The sequence below is a fragment of the Phacochoerus africanus genome, chromosome 5 (assembly GCF_016906955.1).
Source record: "Phacochoerus africanus isolate WHEZ1 chromosome 5, ROS_Pafr_v1, whole genome shotgun sequence".
Lineage (NCBI taxonomy): Eukaryota > Metazoa > Chordata > Mammalia > Artiodactyla > Suidae > Phacochoerus > Phacochoerus africanus.
Window position 1 is genome coordinate 685,370 of NC_062548.1, and position 20,251 is coordinate 705,620.

The 20,251-nt window shown below is 48.1% G+C and overlaps 1 protein-coding gene across 3 annotated transcripts in view; it reads left to right on the plus strand.

The window, feature by feature from the left end:
* Positions 1-20,251, plus strand: part of FGD3 (FYVE, RhoGEF and PH domain containing 3) — a 44,665-nt gene that overhangs the window by 1,972 nt on the left and 22,442 nt on the right. For 2 of the 3 annotated variants that reach the window (XM_047779305.1, XM_047779304.1), the window contains exons 1-5: positions 10,170-10,347; positions 11,476-12,008; positions 16,951-17,040; positions 17,763-17,899; positions 19,914-20,070. In XM_047779305.1, the coding sequence (XP_047635261.1) occupies positions 11,526-12,008; positions 16,951-17,040; positions 17,763-17,899; positions 19,914-20,070 (867 nt within the window). In that variant the 5' untranslated portion in view covers positions 10,170-10,347; positions 11,476-11,525. Of the gene's footprint in view, positions 1-4,607; positions 4,777-10,169; positions 10,348-11,475; positions 12,009-16,950; positions 17,041-17,762; positions 17,900-19,913; positions 20,071-20,251 lie in introns of those variants that run through there. The other variant, XM_047779303.1, reaches the window with a different exon arrangement.

A 20,251-nucleotide genomic window follows, 5' to 3' on the forward strand; every position in this document is an offset into this window, starting at 1 on the left:
ACTCTTGTGTGCCTTCGTTCCTTTCCCTCTGTCGATACTGTTCCCTCTGTCTAAGACAATGTTTTCTCTGGGACAACGTTCTCCCTCTGTCTGGAACACTGTTCTCTTGGTCTGAGATTTCCCTCTGTCTGAGATGCTGTTCCTTCTGTCTGAGCCTCTATGTGTGGTGGTGATGACTAGTCACCTAGGTCCCCAGGGAAATGGTGACCAATCTTACATGTCAGTTCTATGGGTTTTGGTAGGGCCACTTGGAGTCCCTTGGTGCCTAGGACACAGAGCTCTTGCTGGTGCAGGTCTGTGGCTTTGGGAGGGTGAATCCACTGTCTGGGCCCCCCTTTCTTATAATAACCTGACGGGGTCACTGTGTAGTTAGATGAGACAATGTGGGGCTGTTGAGTAATAATAGACTATAGGAGGTGGGGTTTGACCTTCTATATTATTGATTTGGATTTTATATTTTCAAAATTTGGACTCAGCCAGAGCACATTTTTGTATGTTGTAAAGTACGTAGTAGAAGGGCAATAAGGCTGCTTCAAATTCATCAATTCACTTACTCACAGAACAGGCTTACTGGCTCCTGCTCTTTGCCAGGTGGGGGACCATGTAAAGGAGGTGAGGTTTCCACCTGTGTGGCCTGCAGCCTGTGGGGAGTGGAGGGGGGTGGTGTGGGTGAACCTGGGAGTCGGGGGGTGTGGGGTCGGGGTGGTGGCCTGTCATGGAGCAGGGTGTGAGTACACAGGGAGCTGAGCCAGGCTGTTCCTACAGAGGGAGCATCTTGCAAAGCCCGCTGAGGTGGCTTTGTGTGGAGGGCGCAGCAGGGTAACATCTGTGTTAAGGATTTCAGTGTGGATTGGAAGCTATGGGAAAGTTCTTTGTTTCATTACTTTTTAAAAATAAAATTTCAAATGTAAAAGTAAATAGAAGTATGTAGTAAGCCCAGGATGCCCAACAGGGGGAGGTCAGAATGGAACAAGAAGCCCCTGCAACCTTGCCCTACCCCAAGTGTGGGCCTAGGGGTCTCAAGTGCTGTAGGCATAAACTCTTTTCCCCAAAAACATTACTGTGAAAAATTTCAAATATACAGCAAATCTCCAAGAATTCTACTTGCTTTATCACATATCCAGCTCCCTATGCAAGGAAGGATTTTTTTTTTTATTTAAAGGTTGTGATTTTATTTTTGGACTTGCTTTAATGTTTGGTAATGGACGGTGTTTATACTCCTTCTATATTTAAAGTAAAAGCAGAAACAACATACAAATTGAAATAAAATAATTAGGTTTAGGAAATTTAAAAATAGAAAAAGTAGGGATTAAAAGAAAAACACTAAGTACATACGTAAAAAGATTGAGAAAGGGAGTTCCCGTGGTAGCACAACAGGATGCAAGTTCCATCCCTAGCCTGGCAATGTGGGTTCAAGGATCACGAGTTGCCACAGCTTTGACTTAGGTCACTTCAGATCCCTGGCCCAGGAGCTCCACATGTTGGAGGGCTGCCAAAAAAGAAAGAAAATTTTAGTAGAAATGGTGCAGTGGTCTGTTTCCTGGGACACCCACCCTGCAGGCAGTGCAGCCCCCCAGGTAGCTCTTCTTGTCATAGCTGCTTGCACCGGGCCCAGTGCACCCCTGCCTGGGTTTGGCATCCGTGAGTTTCTGTCCATCTAGCTTTGGGCACACATCATCGTTCCTGGGCTCGTTGTGTGATCTCACCAACTCCTACTGTAGCTAAGCAGGCCGTGTGACAGGGGACCTGGAGCTTCAGGGGATGCTAATGGGCAAAGCCCACTAGCCTGGCGAGGTGCCCAGGCCGTGTTTGTTAGAGCCACAGAAAACATACGACATGGCCAGCTGGCGGTAGAGTGTTGCATGCTGCCTCAGGCTTTAGGAAACTTTGCAGGACTGTTGTGTCCAATTTCACAGTCAAGGAAACTGAGGTTTGGGAAGTTGAGCTTATCGCTGGTTACCCCAATAAGTGGTAGAAACTGATCACTCTGGACACAGGGCCTCAGGCCCCTGTGTTCCTGCCTCCACACAGGAGGGCCCAAGTTTCATCCTTCAATCCATGGGGGCCCTTGTACCCCCAGAGACCCAAGGGGATGACCTGGGCCTGGAGCAGGGAGGAAGCAAGGCAGGGCCTCTGAATTCTGGAGTTGGCTGCCAGGGTGGTCACACTCTCCCCTCCCTGGGAGGTGCCCCTCCCTGGGAAGCATCTGTGGTCTCAGGAATGTGATCAACCAGGAAATCCCCGCATTTTCCACACAATCATTTATTGAGCCTCTAATACTCATGCTCTGTGCTGAGCTGTCTCTGAGCCTCGTCAGCTGGGGGACCCTAAGACAGGTCGGGGCCAGAGCCACACAGAGTGTGGGCTGTAGTCCACCCACACCCTGGTCTGTGCGGGGCCTGTCCTGGGGGCCCGGTGTCCCAAGGAGCAGGGGGCCCTGCAGGGTTAAATGCATCACCAGCGGGGTGAGAGGTTCACAGGCAGCTCTGGCCCCAGGCCAGGCCTCACCACAACTGCAGATCTCCATGGGCCTCAAGGTTTCCGGGTCGGGCGGGGAGAAGGAGGCAGGGGTTGAGACCCAGGGCGACAGGAGTGCAGGGCAGGGGGTAAGTATTCGGTGCTTTTGAGTCATTCTCATTTTGGCCCTAATTCATTGACCTTCTGATGAGAACCTTTCTGAAATGCATTCCTTTTTTTTCTTTTTCAATGATTTTTATTTTTTTTTCCATTACAGCTGGTTTACAGTGTTCCGTCCATTTTCTACTGGACAGCAAAGTGACCTCATCACACATACATACGTATATACATTCCTTTTCTCATATTATCATGCTCCATCGCAAGTGACTAGATGTAGTTCCCAGTGCAACACAGCAGGATCTCATTCCTTATCCATCCCAAAGGCAATAGTTTGCATCTATTAGCATTCCTTTTTTTTTCTAAGTTTTTTAAAGTTGTGGCACAAAATGCATAATATAAAATTTGCCATTTTAACCACTTTTCAGTGGTATTAATTACATTCACTTTTTTTTTTGTCTTTTTGCCTTTTCTAGGGCCGCTTCTGTGGCATATGGAGATTCCCAGGCTAGGGGTCTAATCGGAGCCATAGCCACTGGCCTACGTCAGAGCCACAGCAACGCAGGATCCAAGCTGCGTCTGCAACTTACACCACAGCTCACAGCAACGCTAGATCGTTAACCCACTGAGCAAGGCCAGGGATCAAACCCGCAACCTCATGGTTCCTAGTCAGATTTGTTAACCACTGCACCACGACAGGAACTCCTACATTCACATTTTTATACACCATCACCCTATGCAGGTCCAGAACAGTTTTTTAATCATTCCAAACTGAAACTCTATTCCACGAAACAGTAACTCCCTATTTCCCTTCCTCAGCCCTGGAAATCACCTTTCTACTTTCTGTTTCAATGATTTGACCACTCCAGGTACCTCATACCAGTGGAATCATAATATTTGTGCTATGTGTCCAAGTTGTTTCACTTGGCATGTTCTCAAGTTTCATCCGTGTTGAAGTATGTGTCTGAATTTCCTTCCTTTTTAGGCCTGAATAATATTCCATTGTATGTCTTCACCACATTTTGTGTATCCATTCATCTGCCCTTGGACACTTGGTTTGCCTCTACATTTGGCGGAGAATAATTGTGAATAATGCTGCTCTGAACAAGGGGGTGCAAACCTCTGTTCGAGTCTCTGCTTTCAATTTTTATGGGAGAAATGCACTCTTGAGGACAAAGGGAATTCATGTTAGAATTTGGCGTTGAAACAAATCCAACTTCTTCAGGAAAAGCAGCAGCACATCTAGGAGCCTTGGGACCTCACACCTCTGCCCACTCACCAGCATCCCACTGCTAGGGCTGATGAATAACTTTTTCTTCTTTTTTGTTTTTCCATAATTTCTAAGTTTTCTAGAAAAGCACCCATCACTTAGATGGTTTTAAAATAACAGTAAGGGGAGTTCCTGTGGTGGCGCAGTGGTTAACGAATCCGACTAGGAACCATGAGGTTGCGGGTTCGGTCCCTGCCCTTGCTCAGTGGGTTAAGGATCCGGCGTTGCCGTGAGCTGTGGTGTAGGTTGCAGACACACTCGGCTCGGATCCCGCGTTGCTGTGGCTCTGGCGTAGGCCGGTGGCTACAGCTCCGATTCGACCCCTAGCCTGGGAACCTCCATATGCCGAGGGAGCGGCCCAAGAAATAACTAAAAAGACAAAAAAAAAAAAAACAGTAAGTTTTGGAGTTCCTGTTGTGGCTCAACAGTAACAAACCCGACTAATATCCATGAGGATGCCAGTTTGAGCCCTGGCCTTGCTCAGTGGGTTAAGGATCTGGCATTAACTGTGGAGTAGGTTGCAGACGCGGCTTGGATCTGGTGTGGCTGTGGCCATGGCCGTGGCCGGCAGGTCTGTTTTGAACCCTAGCCTTAGAATTTCCATACGCCTCAGGAATGGCCCTATAAAAGACAAATAAATAAGTAAATAGTGACAGTAACTTTTAAAAGTGATGGTGTGATTTTTTGGGGGAACCTCTGAGCCGGTTGCCCGAGCCAGCGGGGACGATGCTGTGTTGATCCGTCTCCTTTCCTCTCCCCTCAGCTGGCCCTGGAGCCCCATCCTGCCCTGAGGTCCCACTGACCCCTACTGAATCCCGAAGCGTGTGGCACCCCACAGTGTCAGTGTCCACCTCCGTGTTCTCAGCAGCCAGGATGGAGATCGCAGATGGCGCCAGCTGCAGCCAGAGCTCTTCCCAGGCTGAGACCCCAAGGCAAGTATTGTGCTCCTGGATCCTGACGCTGGTATGCAAGCACCTCCGGGTCATGCACAGGGCAGCTTGTTAACACTCCATCAGCTATTGCAGCTGGCATGGCCAGCACAGCCAGACCTTTGTCACTGCTGATACAGCTTTGGGTGTGTCGCAGCCTCGTCTCCCAGCCTGTGACTGCATGCAGGTGTGTGCAGTGCAGAGGTGCCTGGTGTTGCCTGTGGCACTTTTAGGATTGTTTGGATTACCTCCTGCACACAAACAACCACCCAAACCTGGTGGGGCAAAGGGCAGCCCCGCTGGGCACTGTCATCTCGCACGATTCTGGGCCCATTCGGGTAGCTCTCAGGGTTTTTTTGGGGACTATTGCCAGCCAGGACTAGAGCTGTTTCAAAGGCTTTTTCTAAGGCTCACATGTCCAGTGGCAACTGCCTGTCATCAGCTGGGGCCCCATGTGCCAGGGCCACTAAGCCACGTTGATGACAAGACAGCAGAAGTCCTTGCCCACTTGGGGCTTCCAGGGTACCAGGTGACAGGCAGCAAGGGAGACAGGCATAGTGGTGGTGTCCATGGGGCTCCTTCACTGCTTCCAAGTTGGAGAAATGTGGTGGCAGATGCAGCAGACTTGAGACCCATCTGCAGGACTGTCCCTGCCTGTCTCTGGCAGCTACCAAGTGGCTCTTGGGCTCCAGGGCAGGGACCACAGCATTCACGCCACCCCCATCCACTGGCTGCTATGGATGGGATCACTGAAATGATCCACAATGCCCCTAGAGGGTGGGGCACATTTAACTTCTTGATTCTTCTCCAGTCCCCGCACCTCTCCTAGTCCCAGCTTTGGGGACTTTGATACGTGGTGGCAGCCTCGGGTGTCAGGGGCCCTGGGCCCTGTCTGAGTTCTGCAGCAGGTTGGCTCAGGGAGCTCAGGGCTTTCAAAGGGGGAGCTGAGTGGCTGGGAAGACAGAAATGACAAGTGCTCCTTGGCTCCTGTGTGGTAACACGTCCCTGGCCTTGAACATGTCAGAATGAGCCCAGAGTCTAGTGTAGGAGGTTCAGAGCAGCATGTCTGGTGGAACCAGCTCCTGGGTTCTGGTTCACCCCAGGCTGGCCTGGCCAGGGTCTTCTTTGGTGTCCTTGTCTGAAACACGGAATGTCACCTACCTTGGCGATTGTGACAGAGCAAGCTTACAAAAGCTCTCAGCATGACTCCTGGCATATGGGTGTGTGTGTAGGTGTAATTGTGCGTGTTTATATGTATTTATGTTTTGTGCATGTGTGTATGTGTGCACATGCATCTGTTTTGGAGGCATGTCTGTGTTTACATGTGTGTGTGGTGGGCACCCTTGTACATGTGTGTCCTCTCCCCCCACCTACCCCCCTGCCCATCCCCTCCTCCTCTAAGCAGTGTGGAGGGGAGGCTGGAACTGGCTAGTCTGCCCTGCACTCACTTTGGCCCTGGAGAGGTAGCAGGCAGGCCAATCCTGAGGTAAGTGAGACTGTGAGCTATATCCTGCAGATTTTTTAAAACTATGATTACATTTAAAAAAAAATTATAGTTAAAAAAAAAAAGAGTTCCTATTGTGGTTCAGGGAGTTATGAATCCAACTAGTATCCATGAGGATATGGGTTTGATCCCTGGCCTTGCTCAGTGGGTTAAGGATCAGGTGTTGCTGTGGCTGTGGCATAGGCCAGCAGCTACAGCTCCAATTCAGCCCCTAGCCTGGAAACTTCCACATGCCACAGGTGTGGCCCTAAAAAAGCAGATAAATAAATAGAGTAAGTAAGGCTGATTTACAATGTTGTGCCAATTTCTGCTCTACAGCGAAGTGACCTGGTCATATATGTACATGTGTGTATATATCTCTACTCCTTTTGTTGTATTATCTTCCATCATTGTCTACCCCAAAAGGTTAGAGATAGTTCCCTGTGCTGTAGAGCAGGACCTCATTGCTTATCCTGCAGTCTTTTGAATCAGATCAGAGTGTGGTCTCAGCTGTTCTTTAATCAGGAGCTCCTTCTACCATGTACCCTTCTCCCTGGAGGATGTCTTTACGCTGGTGGAGTATGGTTCGGCTACCCTTGCACAAAAGCCCTTGGAAGATAAGATGGCTGTGGCCAAAGGGCCTCCAGAGGAAGGGGACCTCCCTCCCCTTGACGGGACATCCAGGCAGACACCAGGCTGCTGCAGGCTCCTTAGGCTCTGGGCTGCCACACCCCTCACCCATCTTCTACCTGCTCCACCGACCCTTCTGTAACAAAGAAAATGACACCAAGTGAAAGTGAGCAATTCACCAAGTTTGTACAACACAGAGGTGTCATCTCCTGCGGGGTATAATTAGCATACAATTAACAGCATATGTTTAAAATGTACAATTTGATGTGTCAACACGTGCATATACTTGTGAGAGTCTTGCCACTGTCACAATGATGAGCATGCCTGTCACACCTAGAAGGCTTCCTGCTGTTCTATCATAACCCCCACAGCACACCCACCCCTTCTTCCAGGAAACCCTCCCATCTGCTTTCTGACACCACAGATTAGGGTCCTTTTCCTAGAATTCTGTGTCAATGGAAAAACAAGTAGGTACTCTTTCTTTTGCCTGTCTTCTTTCACTCTGCGTAATTGTTTCTAGATTCATTCATGTCATTGGGAAGTATTCCCTTTACACCTCTGTGGTCGAAAGTTTTGTGTAGAACTAGCATCATTTCTTTCGTACAGTTTTGATAGAATTCACCAATGAAGCCATCTAAGCCTGGAGTTTTCTGTATGCAAATATGTTAAAATACAAACATTTTTTGTGCTTGGTGTTTATTGGGCTTCTTAAATCTGTGGATTTATAGTTTTCATTAAATCTGGAAAAACTTTGATCATTGTTTTTCTCAGTTTTCAAGCTCACTCTTTTTTGGGACCCCAAATATATTTTTCATTTTATTTCATTTATTTAAATTTTTCTTTTTTTTTTTTTGTATTATCTAGGGCCGCACCTGTGGCATATGGAGGTGCCCAGGCTAGGGGTCTAATCGGAGCTGTAGCTGCCGGCCTACACCAGAGCCACAGCAACGCCAGATCTGAGCTGCATCTGTGACCTACACCACAGATCACAGCAATGCCAGGTCCTTAACCCATTGAGCGAGGTTAGGGATCGAACCCGCAACCTCATGGTTCCTAGTCGGATTCGTTAACCACTGCGCCACAACGGGAACTCCCCTTTCTTTCATTTTTAGATAGTTTCTATTGCCTCTTCAAATTTGCTAACTTTTCTTCTACAATATCTCTTCTGCCATCACTGCCTTCCAGTGCATCTTGATCTCACACTCTGTGGTTTTCATCTCTGGAAGGTAGGCGTGCCTCTTTCCATGTCTCTTTTGACCTGTTGAATATAATGCAGGTACTGCATCTACGGATTCTAACATCTGTGTCAGATGTGGGTCACTTTCAAGTCCCTGACTTTTCCTCCCCTCTATGGATTGTGTATTCCTGCTCTCTGTATCTGGTAATTTTTGGTCAGATGCAAGACACTGTAAGTCCTGCCTTGCTGGGTGCCGAATATGTTTGTGCTCCCCTAATTGTTCTTGAGCCTTGTTCATGGCTGCAGTTAAGTTGCCTGTAAACAGATTGACTTTCCTGTTAAAATTCATCAGTGTCTATTAGGTGGGCTCTGAGCAGAGCTCACTGTGGGGCTAATGATGCCCTGCACTGAGACAAGACCCTTCCAAGTTCTCTAACTTCCCATGGAATTTGGGGGTTCCAGTCTGGCTGGTGGGAACAGGCCTATTTCCTGCCCTATGTGAGCACCAGGTGATGTCCTCTGACCCTTTCAAGTAGTTCTTTCTCCAGCCCTCTAGCTTCTCACCCACGCACCATCAGTGCCCTCTTCAGCTCTCTGTGCTCTCTCTGTGCAGCTCTCTCTCAAGTGCTCCGTCCTGGGACCTTCAGCTGCCTTGGTGTTCCCCGGACTCCCAGCTTTGTTGCCTCACTTGGGGGTCAATCTGGGATCCCCTTCACTGGGCAGGAAGTTGCAGTGACAGAGGGCTCACTGTACTCATTCCCACCTCTCAGGAGCACTGTGTGCTTTGCCGCCTGGTGTAAGGTGTCTCTCAAGCCGTTGTGTCGTATATTTTATCCATGATTTGATTTTTTTCAGGTGTGAGAGTAGCTCCGGTTTCTATTATTCCAAAAGCAGGAAACCCTGAGGTGGCACCTGGCCCCAGATGGCTGCACTAGACACATGGAACCTCAGTGCATGGCCTGCATTCCATCTGGCATATTTTTACTGCTGTGTCATGTCTGATTTTTGAAAACTTGAGTTCATCTCCTGTACTATGAGAAGAATGCAACAAAGCATTTATTTTCTCTTTAGAAATCTTGGTATTTCTTCCCATTAAGCCCTATAAGAATGTGGCAGAGCCAAAGATGAATGTCCACCCTGTACTAGTTTTGGTGCCACTCAAAGAAAGGTCCACTCAGAAGAAATCTGACTGCACTAAAAGCCAAGATCACAGAAGACCATTGCAGGGGCTGGCGGTGATGCTTGGCTCCTGGGGCCTTACAAGCCCCTAATGCCACGCGTGTGCAGAGGTGGCTCATGTTTCCCTTCTGAGAACACTCTGTCTGGAGGCCCTTCTGCTGCATGGGCAGCCACGGATCAGGCTTCAGTATGTGTGTGTGTGTGTGTGTGTGTGTGTGTGTGTGTGTGTGTGTGAGAGAGAGAGAGAGAGAGAGAGAGAATTGTCTCTCCGCTAATGGTTCTTTATTTTGTTTTAAGAGTGAGGAAGGGAGTGTGTGAAGAAGCTACTGGCAGCAGAGTTGAGTGTGAGTGTGAGGACAGGACATGTGTGTGTCTAGAAGGGTGTCTGGTGGTGCCCGCTGGCTTTACTCACACTCAGCAGGCACTACACACTCAAGGGGACCCTGCCTACCTGTATCACTGTGTGACTGGGTCAACCTCAATTCTGGCCCCAGTTTTGTTTCGTTTTGTTGTTACTTTTTTTTTCTTTTGACAGCCACACCCATAGCTTATGGAAGTTCCCAGGCTAGGGGTCAAATCAGACCTGCAGCTGCAACCTATGCCACAGCCACTGGAACAGAGGATCCGAGCTGCATCTGCGACCTATGCTGAAACTTACAACCACGCCAGATCTGGCCCCAGTTTTAAGCTGGACCCTAGAAGCTGCTCTACACCATGGTCATTGCCATAGGTGCCACCCTGAACCAGGGGCTAGGGACTCAGCTGTGCTCCATCCACTTGCAGGACTTGGAAGAGGGTGGTGGCATGAAGCTGCCCTTCCATCTTTTCCCTTGAGACCTGGGCCTGTCACTCAGGCTGCTCCAAGTGCCAGTGAGCAAAGGTGTTTTCATTTTCCTTTCCCTTTTTTTTTTTTTTTTTTTTTCTAAGAACCTCCTGAACTGCTCCACTTCAACACTGCTGGGCAAGAAGAAGATTTTCAGCAGATCCCCCTAGCCCTGTGCAAGGCCTGAGGTGGCCAACCTGGAGCGCACCTGGACCACAGGTAGCAAGGAGCCTGACACCCACCCTTCTACCTCAGTGCCTTCACAGAGTCTGACCACCTCAGGTGAGCCACCTGTCACCATGGGTACTAACTGCCATTTCTGGTCCCCCTCCTCTCTCACAGCTCCACTGGTTCAAGTGGAAGATTTCAGGCAATGTCCGTCTCCCCTAGTCTAGCCTCACCTTTGATCCTCTCTGCACACCTAGACTGACACTTGAAGGTGCCCTCCTCCACAAGGGTTTCCGGAAGGGGCACCATGTGAGAGCATAAAGTTGCTCCAGTGTGGAGGAGGAATTTGGGGCCAAGGTCCAGTCTTCTCAATCCCCTAGTCTCTGGAAAGTGTCTGGTCACCTGTCAGACAGAATAGTGACGGTGATGCTGTGGGGGGTCTTGGTGGGGATTCTGCCAGACCCCAGAGCTGCGTCGTAGGATGAAGAATGCCACGGCGCCAAAGCACTGTACAGACCAGAGCCCCTGTGCTTATGACAGTTATAGCTATTATTTTGTGCATGTGTTTTGAATTGAGGAGCAGGTAGCTTCACCCTTCAGGATTCATTCCTGGAACCCTCTCCTTTCTTTGTCTTTCTTTTCTTTCTTCCTTCATTCCTCCCTCCCTCCTCTTTCTCTCTTTTTCTTTCTTTCTTCATTTCTTCCTTCCCTCCTTTCTTCCTTTCTTCCTCACTTTTTCTTTCCGTCCTTCCCCCTCACTCTTCCTTCCTTTCTTCCTCCTCCTCTTCCTTCTTCTTCTCCTTCTTTCTCCTCCTTCTTCTTCTTCTTCTTCTTCTTCTTCTTCTTCCCCTTCTTCTCCTTCCCTTTCTTCCTCTCCTTCTTCTCCTTCCCCTTCTTCTTCTCCTTCTTCTTTGGTAATGCCTGTGGTATGTGGAAGTTCCCAGACCAGGAATCAAACCCACTCTGCTGCAGTGACAACACTAGGTCTTCAACCCACTGCACCACAAAAGAACTCCCTTTTAAAAGGGAAAAAGAAAATTATTTTTAAAATAAATGCTTTCCATTTGCCATTGCCTGAAAGCCAGGACCCAGGAGGCTGATCAGGTGTTGACCTCACATTACAGTCCTACCTCACTCTCACCAGCCCCCCCCCCACCGCCATATTGACTTTCTCCATGAGGTCCTACCTCAGGGCTGGCCCAGGCCCAGCTGGCATTCACTGCACTCATTTCTTTCCCACAGGAAGCTCCCGGCCAGCCCCCCCAAGGAGTTCAGAGAGCTCAGCTTTGAGGATGGAGCCAGAAGGGGGGTCCTCAATGCCCCCTGCCCCCATTGCCACCCTGGGGGAGCCAGATGCTGGGCCTAGCAGCTCCTCCCTGGAGCTCCCAAGCACAGACCCAGGAAAGCTCCAAGCACTCCCTGTTGGACCTGGAGTCCACTGTGGGGATCCTGCCTCTGGGAGCCCTGACAGCCAAGTCTCTGTGGGGGACAGTCCCCAGGACACGGGCTCCATCGGGGAGCCCAGCAGCAGCACTAAAACCCCTAACCGGGACAGCGGAATCGACAGCCCCTCCTGCAGTGTGGTCAGTGAGCACTTTCCCTGTGAGGAGGGCAGTGAAGCAGCCCCAGGCCCCACCATCAAAGGGCTGCACCCAGAGACAGCTCCGGAGGGGACGACACCTCGGGAGGAGGCCGATAGCGATGTGGGCGAGGGCAGCAGTGAGGAGCCAGAAGCGGAGAACAGCCTTCCAAGGGCTGACGCAGATCCAGCCAAGGTAGGCCACCTTCCTGTCCCAGGTGTCAGGGGTTGCAGGGCTGTCCTCCGAGGGCATTTGGGGTTTACAGTGGCATCATGCAGGGCTGGTGCCAGCAGTGGGGTGCACGCTCGGGTGCCATGCTCAGAGAGGGCCCTGTGATGGGTTAAGCTGGCCCTGGGGAAGGATCAAGCAGGCAGGGGTCTCCCTGATACTTTGGGAGATGATCTCACTCCCAAGTCTCTGTTCCATGGCCACACAGCGGCACAGGGACTCCACCCCAGGGTGGCTGTGGCGGTCAGTCTTAGTGGAACACCACTCTTGGTCCGTGCTTGGTGCCTGCCTTGCAGAACCCCCATGAGGAAGACAGCATGCCTTTCACCTTGTTTTATGAATGGGGAAACCCTAGGTCGCCCAGGGGGTGTGACAGAGGCAGGAAGGGAGCCCAGGCATGTGGAGTGGAGACCCGAGCAGATGGCCCTGGGAAGCAGGTGTGCCCACATATGGTGGGTCAGCCTTGCGAAAAAGCTCATTCAAGTCCCTTTAGCATTTTGGGCTCCTGACTCTACACTGGGACTTGCAGGGACACAGAATTAAAGCCGATAGCCCCAGGCTTAGAGGGACCGCCTATGCAGGTGGTGGGGAGCATGGCATGGCTAAACTACAAGTGACTGGGTCCCAAGAAAAGCACAGGTGCCACTTGCCCAGAGTCAGACCTGCTGGCTCCCAGTGGAGATGGTATTGACTAGCGTGGACGTCAGTTACATTGGCATCACCCAGGCCTGGTGCCAGCAGTGAGGTGCGTACTCGGGGGCCATAGTCAACCTGTCAAGAGGCAGCCTTGGTGGGCAAAGCGCAGCCACGGGCCCGCAGCATTCGTTGTAAGCCACAGTCTCAGTGGGTGAGCTAGGGCCTTGTTTTACTCTAGGTTTTATTATTTCACTCATTTGTTGTGAAGCTACCAAATCAGGAGAGGACAACTGCCATTGAAAGACAGTCTATTTCTCCTAGTTTCCAAGAGGAGGGGGCATTTCATGCCAGGGGGACCAGAGGGAAGGCACGAGGGTGGGTCAGGAGGCAGAGGAAGTGAACTGTGAGCAAAAGTCTTTTTCGAAATCATGAAATCATTTAATTTTTTTAATTGAAGTACAGTTGATGTACAAATATTATATGTTACATATGTAGCAGGAGTTTTTATCGTGGTTTCTGAGGAAAGGGATGGGTGAGATGGTCATCAGGCCTAGGATTGGCCAGCCTGAATAATTTCAGTGGGCTCTGGGCATAGGGGCTGTCTCTGGGTATCTGGCACCTTGCCCTGTATGATGAGGGCAGGAATAGGGGAATAGCAAATATAAAGAAGGTGGTTGGGGTGTGGGCTCTGGATGGGTTGGTTTGCATTTGAAAGACATTCTTGCAGGTGAATCCCTTATACCTCTAGGAATTAAGGAACCCTAGGAGGGACCATCCCCCCAGGGTCAGCAAGGCCCTAAAGCTTTGGTATCAGGGTAATGCTGGCCTCACGGAATGAGTCAGAAAGTGTTCCTTCTTCTTTAATTGTTTTGGAAAATTTTGAGAACAATTGGTATTATTTTTCTAGTAAAGGTGTCTGGTCCTAGGCTTTTCTTTGTTGGAAAGTTTTTTTTCTTGCTTATTTAATCTCCTAATTTACTATTGGTTTGTGCAGATTTTCTATTTTCTTCATGATTCAGTCTTGGTAGTTGTGTGTGTCTAAGAATTTATCCATTTCTTCTAGGTTATTCAACTACTGGCATTTAATTGGTCAGAGTTGTCTCTTATGATCCCTTATGCAATGTTTCCTCTTTCATGTATCATTTTATTTATTTGAATCCTCTCTCATTTTTTGGTAAGTCTTGCTAAAGATTTATCAATAGCGTTTGTCTTTTTAAAAAACCAGGTCTTAGTTATGTTGAAATTTTTCCATTGTTTTTCTACTCTGTTTCATTTATCTCTGCTCTAATCTGTTATTTCCTTCCTCCTGACTGCTTTGGGTTTAGTTGCTCTTTTTCTAATCTTGAGGTATAGTTAGATTGTTGATTTGAGATCGTCTTCCTTTTTCAAGTAAGCCTTTACAACTATAAGCATCCCTCCTAGCACTGCTTTTGCTGCATTCCATAAGTTTTGATATGTTGTGTTTTCATTGTCATTTGTCTTAAGTTATTTTCTAATTTCCTTTTTGACTTCTTTGGCTCTTGTTTAAGAGCACATTGTCGAATTTCCACATATCTGTGATTTTCCAGCTTTCTCTGTGCTGTTGATTTCTAGTTTCATTCTGTTGTGATTGGAAAAGATATTTTATATGATTTCAATCTTCTTGAGTTTTTTAGCACTTGTTTTATGGCCTAACATGTGGTCTGGTCTAGAGAATGTCCTGTGTGCACTTGAGAAGAATGTGTTCTGCTGCTGTTGGATGGAGTGTTCTGCATGTGTCTATTAGGTTCATTTGGTCTAGTGTTATTCAAATCCCCTGCTTCCTTATTGATATTGGGCATATCCTGTCCAGTGCTGAAAGTGGATTATTTAAATCTCCTACTACTATTTGGTGGCTATCTGTTTTTTTTTTTTCTTCAATTCTGTCAAAGTTTGCTGCATATATTTAGGAGCTCTGATGTTTGGTGCATAAATATTTATAATTGTTATATTTTCTTGGTGAATTGATCCTTTTACCATTCTATAATATCCTTTTTTTTGTATCATGTTAACAGTTTTTTATTTAAAGTCCACTTTGTCTGATGTAAGTATGGCCACTCAATCTCTTTTGTTTACAATTTGTGTGAAATATCTTTTCCATCTTTCACTTTCAGCCTAAGTATGTCCTTAAATCTAAAGTGAGTTTCTTGTAGGTAGCATATAATTGGATGCTTTAAAAAAAAAAAATCTGTACAACCAATCCATGTCTTTTGTTTGGTGTGCTTAATCCCTTTACATTTAAAGTAATTACTGATAGGGAAGGACTTACTATTGCCTTTTTTTTTATTGTTTTCTGTAAGTTTTGTAGTTTTGTCCCTCTCTTACTGCTTTCCTGCTTTAAATTTAGTTGGTTTTTTGTAATAATATGCTATGATCATCTCTAGTTGCAACCATGTTGCTGAAAATACAGCCTTTAATTCTTAAAGTAAGCTCTGTGCTCCTTTCACTCTCTTCTTCTGAGACTCTGATATTGCTCCATTTGATAGTATTCTTAGGGAACTTTGCTTTGCCTTCATTGTTTTTGCTTTTTGCTCCTATGATTTGATGAGTTCAAATGATCTAGCTTGAGTTTTTCAGGCTAGTTATTAAATTTTTCAGCTTTAAAATTTCTGTTGGCTCTTTTTTATAGTTTCTACTTATTAATTGATACTCATTTAGTTCATGCATCAATTCTGATTTCATTTAGTTTTTTGTGTTGTTTTTTAGTTCATTGAGCATCTATATGACAGGTGTTTAATATTTTTTGTAGGTTGCTCATAGATCTATGTTTCTTGTTTTTTCTTTTTTCTTTCTTTCTTTTTTTGGGGGGGTTGCTGCATGTGTGGCACATGGAAGTTCCCAGGCTAGGGGTCAAATCAGAGCTGCAGCTGCCAGCCTACATCACAGACACAGCAATGCCAGATTGGAGCTGCGTCTTTGACCTATACTGCAGCTCACAGCAATGCAAGATCCTTAATGCACTGAGCAGAGCCAGGGATTGAACCTGCATCTGCATGGATATTAGTCAGTTTCATTTCTGCTGAGCCACAGTGAGAGCTCCATAGGTCTATGTTTCTTAATGGTTGATTTCTGAAATTTTATTTTGTTCCTGTAATTGATCTATGTTTTCTTGTTTCTTTGTAATTTTTTGCTGGAATTTGGACATCTGAAAACCAACCACCTCTCCAGTCTTTGCATGCTGGCTTTGTGCAGGGAGAACCTTCACCAATCAGGCTGAAAGTTCTGAGACCCATAAACTACGTCTGATCTCTTGCTCCCCTGTCATCTGCCTGCAGCACATCAGCTCCAGTGTCCGGCTTGCCTCTGCTTTAAGTGGCTGTCAGGCTCTGGTGCTGGTCATGACAACACTCCAAGTCAGGCAAGACAGAAACCAGTCCCTCAGGCAGTTCCCAGCCAAGGCAGAACATTGGATGCAAAATTCCAGCCTTTGTTTCCATCCAGAGGAAGGAGCCCCAGTAGAGGAGAGGATTCCTCCTAGTCATACTGCGCTGCATGGGGGAGAAGCACAAAAGGCTGTGCCAAACATACCAGATTTCCTTCTCTACTGCTAGACTCTCTTCTTGGTTTTACAGTGGCTTGGAAGCTGTAGCCTCTCAGCTGGTGTCCAGAGTTTTCACAGAGGTATTCTTGTTGCTATATGGTTGCTAGCTCCATGTTTCTGTGGGAGAAGGAGGGCCTATAGCTTTATAATCTGTCACTCCACAATATACATGGAGTTTGTTTGTTTGCTTTTTTTCTTTAGGGCCACACCTGTGGCATCTGGAAGCTCCCAGGCTGCGGGTCAAATTGGAGCTGTAGCTGCCAGCCTGCACCACAGCCACAGCAACACAGGATCTGAGCCGTGTTTGCAACCTACACCACAGCTCACAGCAACACCAAATCCTTAACTCACTGAGTGAGGCCAGGGATTGAACCAAGTCCTCATGGATCCTAGTCTGGTTCGTTACCACTGAGCCACAACGGGAACTCCCTGCAATATATTTTGATTTGACTATTGCAGCTGCTCTGTAATCAAAGCCCCGGGAGGACAGAATTTTCTCTGGGCTGCAGAAGCTTTGGAGGTAGTGGTGGAAACTGTTATGCCTTCTCCAGAAGTTTCCCTGGAAATCCTGTCTCTGAGAACTGAGCCCCACATTCCAGTCTCAGCAGCCTCCTCTGGCCCCTCAGGGCCCCTGATAAAGCAGGTATCCATTGTTAGAGGCTGCTTCTCCAAAGCTCATCTTCCCCAGGTGAGCTGTTGCTCTTTTCTTTGCAGTGCTCTAAGCCTCAGAAGCTGCTCCACATTGCCCAGGAGCTCCTGCACACCGAGGAGACCTACGTGAAACGGCTGCATCTGCTAGACCAGGTAGCCCTCTTGGCTTGAGACCTGCCTGTGTCCACTTCCAGAGTTTCAGTGAGCAGTCTCAGAGGCAAACTTTCTATCTTAGCACTAGCTAGGCCTTGCAATTGGAGTATGACTGTTATGAATACCAAAACTCAGGCAAATTTAAGTCTCCTCAAGAAATTCTTAGTTTTTGCTTTCAGAACTCATGACTCTGGGGCAAAAGTCATGTCCAATTACCTTGGATTTTTCTCTTCCTGGCAGTTAAATTATCTGAGCATGTAAATGGCCTCTGGACTCTTCCTGCCTAAATAGTTGGGACAGTGGGTGGCAGTCTCCTTGCTCACTTGGCAACTTGGGGTTAATAAGCACAGGAAGTAAAACCCCAACAGAAACTGGTGCCGCTTCTGTTTGTAGCTCACAAAGCACAGAAAGGAAATTAGGACTATCCATTCCCCAGAAGAGGTGGATGAAAGAAAGATGCAATGTCCCTGTCTAGAGGGGACCGTCCCTGCCTCACCCCCAATTCTTAGCCATAAGTGAGCTTGCTTTAAGACCATAAGTTTCTTTGAGCTGCACTGATGAAGTGGGAGGTTCATCAAGAAAACACTGGGAGCTGTGTTTTCTTGATGAAAAGAAAGAGGCAGCCTCTCTCCAGCTCCTATACCTGCAGCAGAAGCATGATTATAACTATATCTGCAGTGATGCGCATCAAGTGACCACTGTGCGGGCTTCTCTGTGCCCAGGTTTTCTGCACCCAGCTGACAGAAGCAGGGATCCCTTCAGAAGTTACCACAGGCATCTTCTCTAACATCTCCTCCATCTACCGCTTCCACGGGCAGTTCCTCCTGCCTGAGCTGCAGACGCGGATCACAACTGAGTGGTAAGTGCAGCGCATGGTGCAGAGAGGCAGAGGGGCCGGTATCTCCCAGGCAGTTTCTTTCCAATGCCCTTGGTGGTTAAGGATCATGGTGATTCTGTTGTGGGGTTTTGTTGAATTCTCCCTGCCAATCAGCCTCTAAATACAGGGTCTGCATGCCCCAAAGCCAGGAGGAAGCACCTGGGGGCAGTGGAGGGCTGTCTCATAGTGCCCTGAGCTCTCTTTCTGCAGGGTCCTGGGTCAGTCCTGACCCCACAGCCTCTCTGTGTCTCCAAGTCTTGACTTCTTCATTTGCAAATTAAAGGGACTTTAATACCTGGTCAGAGCTTTGTGGGATTTAAATGAAGTTTGAGGAGTTCCCAGCGTGGCTCAGTGGTTAACGAATCCGACTAGGAACCATGAGGTTTTGGGTTTGATCCCTGGCCTGGCTCAGTGGGTTAAGGATCCGGTGTTGCCATGAGCTGTGGTATAGGTCGCAGATGCAGCTTGGATCCTGAGTTGCTGTGGCTCTGGCATAGGCCAGTGGCTACAGCTCCGATTAGACCTCTAGCCTGAGAACCTCCATATGCCTCAGGTGCAGCCCCAGAAAATAAAATAAATAAATAAATAAATAAAGTTTGACATTTATAAACACCACACAAAGAATAGAGCATACTTGTCGGTTTATCTTCCCTCCTAGGATATAATGCGCCTTTGCTTTAAAAAAATGAAAAGCTTTTCTCCCTCAACAGTGTCCCTGTCTGTCCATCCCTCTGCTGCTTCTATTCACTCATAGCAGAGGAACAGCTCAGCTGCAAGAAATGGTAATAAAACCTCACAGGCCTGGCCGCCAGCTTGCCATTCCTCACCTATGTGCTCCCCTCTCTGTTGTGGGTGCTACTGCAGCTTTGCTTTGGTGGCTCTATCTCCCCTCTTCGCTGGCCTGGCTTGAGCCAGTGTGCAGTTCTCCCACGGTGTCCCCGAGAGCCCATTCTCTAAGCTGCAGCCTCACCAGGGAGAGCACAGAGACTGGGGGGTGGGGGGCATAATTGGGGGGTGTCCCTGCCCCCGCAAGGCTCAGTGAGAGTCCAGGTAAATTTGTAATCTTTAGAAGGACACTCTCCATCTGCAGAGCAGGTTATACTCTGTCCCTAAGGCCAATGGGTTGAAGCTCAGGGCTGGCTTGGCCTTCCTAGTAACATTGCTGAGGATGACTTTGTGCGTACACTTTTTTGATGATTTCTTTAGGATAACTCTCTCACAGTTCTAAGGTTAAAGATTATTAACGTATTTTATGCTTTTTGAGCTTTATTTCCAAATCTTTGTCCAAACCAGTCGTTATTACACAGTGCTGCTTTCCCATAACTTTGCCAGAGTTGATTCTCTCTCTCTCTTTTTTTTAATGGCCCTACCTGCGGCATATGGAACGTCTCAGGCCAGGGACTGAATCCAGGCCACAGCTGCAGCAATGCCAGATCCTTAACCCACTGTGCTGGGCATCGAACCCACACTTCTGCAGCAACCTGAGCCACTGCAGTCTGATTCTTAACCCACTGTGCCACAGTGGGAACTCCTTGGTTCTCTGATAACTGTGGCTTCTCACTGGAGTGGTTCCATTACTGCTAACAACTTCTGGGGTTTTTGCTGTTGTTATTGTTACTGTTTTTGGCTGAGCCCACTGCATGCGGAAGTACCTGGGCCAGGGATTGAACCTGTACCACAGCAATAACCCATGCCGCAGCAGTGACAATGCCACATCCTTAACCTGCTGAGCCACCAGGGAACTCCACACCCCCTGCTTTTGTTCACAGAGCAATGTTTCTGTGCCTGCACTGTTTAAGTACTTTACACGACCCTTTCACTGACCTCCAGCTAACACTCTATTTCTCCATCCTACATGACATAGAGGGTGACCAGCGTGCCCACATCACATGGGGCTGGGAGCAGACCACTGCCCCATAGCCCCCCAGTGAAGTCCCTGTCCTACCTTCGCCCTCTGCTGAAGCTATTTGTCTGATGCTCTCACTCCCCCACGAAGGGATACCAACCCCCGGCTTGGAGATATCCTGCAGAAGCTGGCCCCATTCCTCAAGATGTATGGCGAGTATGTCAAGAACTTTGACCGGGCTGTGGAGCTGGTGAGCACCTGGACCCAGCGCTCACCACTGTTTAAAGACATCGTCCAAGGCATCCAGGTAGGGCAGCCCCACCTCGGCTTCATGGACACAGTGCTGGGTTTGTGTTTCAATGTGGAGAAAAATCAGTAAAATTGGGAGATATGTCCAGATGCTCTACTGAGTCTTTGATCCTTAAAAGAACTCCACGAGACAAGCCATTGTTCTCATTTCACGGGTGAGGAAATCGTGGCTCAAAGAG